The following is an 8,595-nucleotide window of genomic DNA, read 5'->3' as shown; positions in this document are numbered from 1 at the left end:
GGGAAAATATGGCTGATAGCAAATTTTATCATCTCTAGCGACAGATACCATGTAGAGCCTGAGGAGGAACAGTAGGTCGGTTACTTTTAACTTCCACCGAAGAAAAAACAGTCACCCATCAATAAATGGTACATAACCGTGCATCAGATCCTTCCACTTGAGGTAGAGAATGGCGGTGTGATGGGTAGGACCGTACGATTACACTTATCTAAAAAATTTAAGATTCGGACAGCTTAGATACAAGAATATATCTAATTTATCTCATCTAATTATTATAATTTTTTTAAATTTTCATCAAAATATAATAAATAATTTAACTTTTTTAAATCTCAAAATAATAATAATATCAAAAAATAATATTCTAACAATATTTTATTTAACTTTCAACTCTTATCTCAACTCAAGTCACTATTATCCAAACTCCACCTACTCTTATGAGAAGAAATAGATTTTATTATTTGTATTATATTTTTGACACTCTCCATCACGTGTAAGTCAGTTTCTTTCTTAATGAGTAAGCTTGAAACGTAAAATATTTAATTAAATAGATAGAATGCAGAGTCAGAATTCGAACTTGAAATTTCTGCTCTAATATTATGTAAAATCACTATTTATTTTAAAAGTTTAGGCCTATGAAAAGTGATAGATTTTATTATTTGAATTATATTTTTAACAAGTTCATGCATCATGCATGATTCGAAAATATGTGTTATATATATATATTTATATAGAGCAGGGGACGGAGTAACGAAGAAGTAAGGTATATATATGGGTATAGTCAAGCTGCATGCAGACGTCTGGAGAGAGAGAGAGAGAGAGAGAGTAGTCGCGCACTATTACTAAAGTGCAAAAATTTTGGACTCTAATTAACAACAATAAATAAAAAGTACTATCAAAGTAAGGCTTTGATTATGATAGCAACCTTCCTTCGTCAGTGCTTCAAGCAGGCTTCGAACAAAATGGACTGCGGCAAAAGTGGGGGCAGTTGGCAAAACAAAGAAAGTTTATGGACTAATTAATTAAACATGAAATTAACCACAGCATCTCTGCTCTTTCTTCTTCTTAATGGTGAAGAAGTTGTTGGACAACATCAATAAAGTTGCCCATAGATTATGACGATGATTCACATTTGAATCGCCCATCTTTTTTCACTTTTTGGCTTTGGATGCTTTGTCCATGCCATAAAATAAAAGGGAAAGGGTCCCCTCCAAATTGCAAAACCAAAAGTCCAATTCAACCCTTTCCTCTAGAGATTAGTTAAGAAATACAAAACATCCTTCATCAAGGTTCGTGACACACGAATACGATCTTTAGTGCCATGATTATGGTCCGCGACTCATCATTTTGACCTTCACCACGTGAGACTGCGACATCCAAATCTCCCCCGAACAGCCATTATGAGTGTCACCGTGGGGCCTGAAGTGAGTTGAGCCATAAGTTCAACATTATTATTATTATTATTATTTTAAAAAATCACAAATTGACATGATGTGATTTGATATGATACATCAAATTATATAATTATTTTTATTATAAAAAAATCTAATAAAAATTATAAAATCACGTCAATTTATAAATTTATTTTTATATAATCTTTTTATATCAATAATAGTTCTCAAATGTGATCAATGGATGGCTAGTCTTCATCTTTAATCTTGCCATTTACCATAAATACGTAAAGTTTTATTCAATTAAAAAAAAAAAAAAACAACCGTCACAAAGAAGTGGCCATCGTATTCTTTTAATGCCGTCTTACATCATATCAAATGCAGGATGTACACGTAGGAACTGCAAATAATATATTAGTTTTTTTTTTCCTTTCTTTTTTTGGATCAGGGCCATTCTCAATACGTCGTGTACCGTTATGTTGCAAAACTTCCATCCAAATGAACGCACGATAAGTCCCGGTTTGTTCACTACATAGAAAGTTACGTATATAACAGGTCTGACTACTCTGTTTCAAAACACAAATTGGCAATAACAACATTCTAAACACCTTGGAAAATGGTGCTAGCTTCAAGTAAAGCATGATTGCCCTGGCTAATCTCGCCAGAAACACAAGTGCGGCATACCTAGAACTTGAAATCCTTCTTCTTCGACTTCCCGTCCTTTTCCTGCATCTTCCGCTTCCTTTTCTTCTCATTCTGCACAAATAATATATCTTGTATCTTATGAACAGATCCGAATGAAAAGTCCACTTAAGCGGGAAAGCTCATTTCGTATATCCCACAGGACCCTTTTTGTATCCAAGTTTCCCTCCAAAAAATTTGTTATAAAAAAATTTGATATATATATATATAAATATATGAGACACACCTCAGCAACCATGTCACTGAAATCTTCCCGCTGACTCCGCTGCTTCTCTTCCTCTCTTGCTTCCTCATACCTATGAAAAAAGCAACAAATTTGAGAACTCGTTCTGCCATAGAAAGCTAAAACAACAATAGTAATAATAGGAATATGGAAGTATATCACTTACTTCGCCGGCAACACATTCTCCATGGCTTCCAACTCTTCTGGTAGTAGAGTGACATCCACTTTGTCTGATTTCTGACCTCTAAGCAGATCAACCTGCAAGAATAGAACCAACTAGTATCCAGTGAACCATACTCTTACAGATCAATACATCCCAATTTGCTGGAAAGTGAATTGTGATCACTGAGGCTTCAAATCCAATTACCATATTCTTCAGAAAAAATTTCCACATTTATGACAATGATCTTCCAATTTGATGATTGTGCGAGTACCTAGATCCCAGGGTCCCTCTCTAGAATTATACCAAGCACCGTTCACATAGTCATAAAGTGGAAAGCTTTTCCATCCAATGATATGCCTTTTAAATAAGTAAGAGTGTGGCCCTCCATGTAATTCTCTTTTTCCACCTTTTATCTCATTCCTACCCTCAAACTCACATCTTATATCAGCATAACAAAGGAAAAATACTTTTGACTAGAAGCATAATGCATGAGTTCATCATCCTATAATGCTAGATGTTTTTTATGAGCTATAAATATAATCAAGCACATCAGCTTCCTCAAGAAAGAACCAGAAGGGCTTAGTTGCCAAGGTCGCAACTTTTTTTTATTTCAAAACAAAATAGACATTCTTACCCTTTTGGCAGCTGTCTTGTCTTGAGTGCCAGTGTTAACAACGTATCTGTAGGGAGAAAGGTGCAATAAAACAAATGTAAAGCAATAAAACCGAGGAGCAAAAAGGGGAAAAAAAACTAAAACAAAAACATTGCATACGTGTGCGTTGTTCCAAGCAAAGTTCCAGGAGCAATCCTCTCCTCTTTTTCTTCAAGTACCTTTAAAAAAACACAAACAAAGACAGTTAAGATGATATCATCAATTGGAGCATTAAATACAAACAGACAGTTAATAAAACTGAGCCAGTCTTAAATCACTATACTGACTTGGTAAAGAGGCCTCTCGGGTTCCTTTCTCTGCTGCTTTCGAAGGTCAATAACATCAGGTGTCTCAACACCAGTAGGAGTGCTGAAAAGAAAAAAACACATATAAGTAATGGAAAATGCAGTATACAATACAGGATCAGGCAATGATCTACAATAAGATATTTAAGTACACAAGTGTGCAGAGCCTAGCCCAAAGGTGGAGGTGCTCAACCATAAGACCTCTGAGGACAAAAACAGGAATCGGGAACATTGTCATGAAAGGAATCCTGTATACCTTGAGAGGCTATCTACAGATTGAATGCCGGCCTCTAATTCCTCTTCTTCAATCTCTTCTTCCTCTTCCTCCTCCTCCTCTTCCTCTTCCTCTTCCTCCTCCAAATCGCCCCAATGCTTGGTCTTATCAACTGGCTCTTCCTAAACAAAAATACAATTTATAATCAAAACATGCATGGTATTCAATCAATAATAAACCACCCTGTCAGTCAATAATCCAAATCGGATGCAGAATTCTTATTCAACTTCACATTAATCCAGCCGACACCTCATTATGGCCATCTTAGTCAGCTTCAGAAATTAAAACTAAAAACACAGAAATGACTAAACCAATCATAAGCAGAACCATATTATGTGAAAGTACCTCATAGTTAGGCTGATCTTGTTGATGAACACCAAATACATCTCCATATAAAGGACGTCCAAACTAAACATAGACAGGGACCAGTGAAGTGATTATTTACAGAAAGCTGCGGAACTAAAACATGAACATAAACAGTAGGGCACATAAGGAAGCTATCAATGCTAAGAAACCTACTTCATCAACAGGAGGCTTGCCCCAGCCACCAGGATGGTAACCAAAGCTAGCTCCAGGAGGTATAGGAGCATTCAGCCCAGGAATTTTCAGATGTGGGTATGAAGGTGGCGGACCGTACCTCTGAACAAACATTGACAGTAGACAAATATTACAGAAGGCAATAACCTTTAAAAAGAAAGAAGAAAAGGGAAGAAAGGGTCCACATGTGTTAAAAAAACAAAAAACAAACAAACCTGCATGTTGATGAGCCATGGGGGAGGAGCACCATCTGGCATACCAAGGGCTTCTTTCAGATCTTGTGACAGCATGCCTGGCTTCATTTCCCTTAACTTCACCTATAAACCAGGAAAAAGAATACAATTTAAATCACCCACTAAGTTGCAGTCTACCAAAACCATCTTTCTTAAGGTTATGACCCTACTATGTAAGTAGTTTTGATGTCCTGGGAATAGAAGATGATGAGCATGTAGACCAATTATATTATTATATATACATCAAGAATACATTCATTCACCCAAATCTTTTCTTTTTCTTTTTTTTTTTATTGGTAAAAGTAATATATATTGAATAAATGGAATAGCCATAGTCCAAGCACACAGGACGTATATGAGGAAACACCTACAAGACTAACGGGTATGTTGAATCTAAAAGTAAGATTATATTCATTCACCCAAATATTGAAAAGAAAAGATCAAGTTAATCCTTTTTTTCTCAGTCATCATAAAAGATAAAGTTTTGCCAATATCTCCATAAGCTACAGATAAAACATATGCCCGGAAAAAAGAAAAAAAGAAAAAAGAGCGATACCTCAAACTCTTTCCCTTCATGATACAGATCTCCAAGGCTTGTAAGCTTTGGCTTAGTTTGGTATTTAAAGAATGCATCATGGAGAACCTAACAAATAGTAACCATAAAAAGGCTAATTAGACGAGAAAGAATCATTCTGAACACACGCAGCAGCTGAAACGAGACATGAAGACAAAAGAATCTAAAAATAACTATATAAGGTCAGTTATTCATAAACAAAAAATAACAACCAAAAAAAACCTGATAGTCTATATCCATCTTTCCCATCTTCGGCTGCATCCTCTCTCGTTGCTTCTGCTTCAACTTCTTACTGTCCTCTTTTTCAATGTATGCCTGTACAGACCAACAGGAAACAATGTAACTGGTCATTATCAGACATGGTGAGATGCATATATATTGGCAGATGAGTCATGCTGGAATAAAACCCCTAAAAAGATCTCAAATAAAAGTCCGATGTTGATGGATACGGTTCACTGAAAACATCATGAAAGGATGAGAGATGAGATATCGAAGTTGCATTCTCATCTCCATTGGCCTTCTGAGAAAAGGAGTTTCCAGATTAAGAACAGAAAAGTATCAACACCGTGGACCATAGCTAGGGGTGAAAACAGCTATAGAAAACTTATATATTTATTTTGACACGGATAAGGTAGTCTTAGAGCAACACAAGATTTATTCTTCATTCGCACGAAGGAACTCATGAAAGTAGACTTGCCTGTCTGATTTTCTCAATTCCTGTTGCAGCAATAAAATCAGGAAGCTGAAAAGGTTGTTTCTCAATACCACGCTTTCCCTGCAAAACAATACCCAATGCCCGATGAGATACAAGTAATTACAAATATGGAATCAATTCTGCATCTAAATCAGGTTGGTAATTAGATTCTTTCAAAATTAAGAGGAATTCAGCCGGAGCATTAAGCACTACCGAAAATCATCTGTAAATTCAAAGCAGATTAATTAGCACCTTTAACTGTAAACAAATCCCCAATATCTATCATGCAAAGGTTCTGATAGAACTAAAAACTTAAAATTCCCCATGAATGGCATCATATAATGTCTACAGCCCTCAACCATACTAGTGAATACATAAAAAGGGAAATCATATAAGGGTGCCCATTGCCAAACACCTACAAGTCCGGGCTCCATGATTGTCACAGCAGCTCCCCTGCAAGAACCACATATATACATATAAGAGAAACCCTATCAGCGTGATCTTCCACCCCCTATTTCCTAAACCCCACATGTTCACTTTATTTATCAATCATGTATGCACATTTCAACCCATAAGTCTTCAATTCTAGTGAGGCTAGTTAACCTGCAAAAATTTCCTCTTCTGGCACCAATGCCTAGGGACTGGTACAGTATTTCGGTATGATTTCAAAAAAACCAGCAACTTTGGGTCTGCAGCGGTTGCATCCCACACCTGGAAATGAATAAGAGGATACATATAAAACATATGTATATTTAGGTAACGTTACAAAAGAAGATTTTGAAGAAGCAAAAAAATCACAATCAAATATCCATACCTCAACAACATCCGGCCTTGAGGATATTTGCTTCAATTCAGCAATCTTCATCCGCCGTTGAAGCTGAAAAAGATAAGAAAAGAATTCCTTTATCATTTTTTATAACAAAACTTGATACCCTGATGATAAGATGACAATAACGAAAAAATAACAAAACAATAAAGAGCTGTTCATACCTTTTTCTTCTTATTTGACACACCTCTCTCTTTTTGTTGGTTATCCTGTTCTTCCTCTTCTGAGTCTGAGTCTGAGTTGGCCTTCTTGCTCAAGACTGCATTTGGAGCAGATTCATCCTTGATATCATTCTCCTGGATGAGAAGAATATCAATCCATCAGACTAATTTCCTTAACAAAAAGGTTAGAATAATTACGAGATGTAAAATTGCACTAAGACAATAAAGAATTCCATTTACCTGAATACCAGCAGTTTCACGGAAACTGAACTTTTCAAAGATTTTTCTAAATTCTTCATCAATGCCATCATCAAGCTCTGCCTGCTCTGGGACATACTCCACTTCAACTTGCTCCACAAGCTAAATTGTTCAATGAAATTAAGAGTAATACACATGTTCAGATCCACGTATAAAAACTACTGGGTTTCTGAAAGCATCAAACAACAACAATATGGATCTATTATAAGATCTTAATAAGCTTTTCAAGCAAATGGGAGATCATCAGCCTAAACTGAAAATGAAACATATATTTTACTCAATTATTCCTCTTCAAAAGTAAAAGTGAAAAAAAAAAAAAACTGAAATTAACAACAAAAATCAACCAAGCTCCATAATAGAAAGAAATGAAAGGAATTGGGTTTAATAATCCCTCCAAAAGGATTACTAAACCCAATTCCTTTCACTTTCTTTAACCAGATTCTAGAAGTAAAATGAAAACACAATACCCAATAATAATCACCATGAGACTATGAATCCGTAGGGTTTCAATCTGCATTTCCTTTATCCCTCCCCAAACAGAGTTGAATCAAAACAAAGAATTCCTCCAAGTGTTGAAAAATGGAGGACTAACACTTGAAGCTTATGTTCACTCTATTCAAGTTTACAAAAGCACGGTCACTTTATTTCTCGACATGATTGAATATAGATCCCTGACATTTCCTTGACACATTTTTTTCGTTTTCCGCCACTCTCTAGACAAACAAACACACAAAATAAGCACGACGCGAATCACGGACCAGATGTTAACCAAAAACCCTAATGTGGCCTATCCATTTCCAAAATCCACTAAAAAATCTCCAACTCCAGCTTTATTTCAGTTATCACAGGTTCATAACAGCCACACAAAAGCACGTAGAATAAACAATTTCTGAGCCCGAATAATCAACTAGAATTTTAAACAAAGAGGATACTAGAGGGAGAGAGCGAGAGGAAAAACCAGCTGAGGATGGTTATTCTCCTTGGAATCATCATCGGGAGCGTCGCTATCGTCTACGGAAGAGGGGTCAGCCGCCTGGGAGACCTTGCTGTTCTTCTTCTGCTTCCGCCGGCGACGACGCCTCTCGCTGTCGCGCGACTTCTTGGCGGATTTCGGATTAGGGTTGAAGCTCAGATCTCCGTTCGGGAGCGGGAGAGTTTCCGCGACCATCTTCGGGTGTGCGTTGAGACTGGCACGAATCGAAAGGGTTCTGAGCGTAACAGTAAGATGTGCAGGACTCGGGAGGTAGGGAGGAATGGATGAGAAAGAAAAAGGACGCTTACGGGCCGTCCGATTTGATCGAGAAATATCCGAAAAACTTGAAACATGTGAGTAAGGGTGTAACCGGTCCGGTCCGATGTGATTTTGGATAAAATCTAAGACAGAATCAGTATGTATCGGTTTTATATTTTTCAAAACCGATTACGTACCGGTTATCCTCCTAAACCGGTACTTCCGGTTTTACCAATTTCCGGATTCGGTCTGATTTTTCGATTTTTTTTAAAATATAAGTTTCACAATTTGTCATTATAAATTTGTTTATAAAAAAAAAAATTAATTTAAAAAATATTGTTTTATACTTTTATTATAAGTTATATATTAGTATT

General features: G+C 36.3%; 1 protein-coding gene across 3 annotated transcripts; it reads right to left on the bottom strand.

The window, feature by feature from the left end:
• Positions 1-1,186: 1,186 nt before the first annotated feature.
• LOC108982977 (splicing factor 3B subunit 2) lies at positions 1,187-8,274 on the bottom strand. 3 transcript variants are annotated; one of them, XM_018954474.2, is made up of 19 exons: positions 7,949-8,274; positions 6,973-7,092; positions 6,736-6,867; positions 6,560-6,622; positions 6,349-6,456; positions 5,749-5,826; positions 5,274-5,366; positions 5,034-5,120; positions 4,460-4,561; positions 4,227-4,346; positions 4,053-4,115; positions 3,690-3,829; positions 3,416-3,497; positions 3,249-3,307; positions 3,111-3,156; positions 2,480-2,571; positions 2,317-2,386; positions 2,073-2,144; positions 1,187-1,416 (listed from the first exon to the last, which is right to left on the bottom strand). In XM_018954474.2, exons 1-18 carry the CDS (start codon positions 8,156-8,158, stop codon positions 2,073-2,075), a joined length of 1,737 nt encoding a protein of 578 aa, XP_018810019.1. In that variant the 5' UTR covers positions 8,159-8,274; the 3' UTR covers positions 1,187-1,416. The 3 variants fall into 3 exon arrangements, with proteins under 3 accessions (XP_018810019.1, XP_018810018.1, XP_035545465.1); XM_018954473.2 differs by lacking the exon at positions 1,187-1,416 and adding an exon at positions 1,718-1,916; XM_035689572.1 differs by lacking the exon at positions 1,187-1,416 and having other exon boundaries at positions 1,842-2,144; positions 7,949-8,273.
• Positions 8,275-8,595: the final 321 nt, after the last annotated feature.

This window comes from Juglans regia, chromosome 4 (assembly GCF_001411555.2).
Source record: "Juglans regia cultivar Chandler chromosome 4, Walnut 2.0, whole genome shotgun sequence".
Classification (NCBI taxonomy): domain Eukaryota; kingdom Viridiplantae; phylum Streptophyta; class Magnoliopsida; order Fagales; family Juglandaceae; genus Juglans; species Juglans regia.
This window is presented reverse-complemented; position numbering and strand designations above follow the sequence as displayed.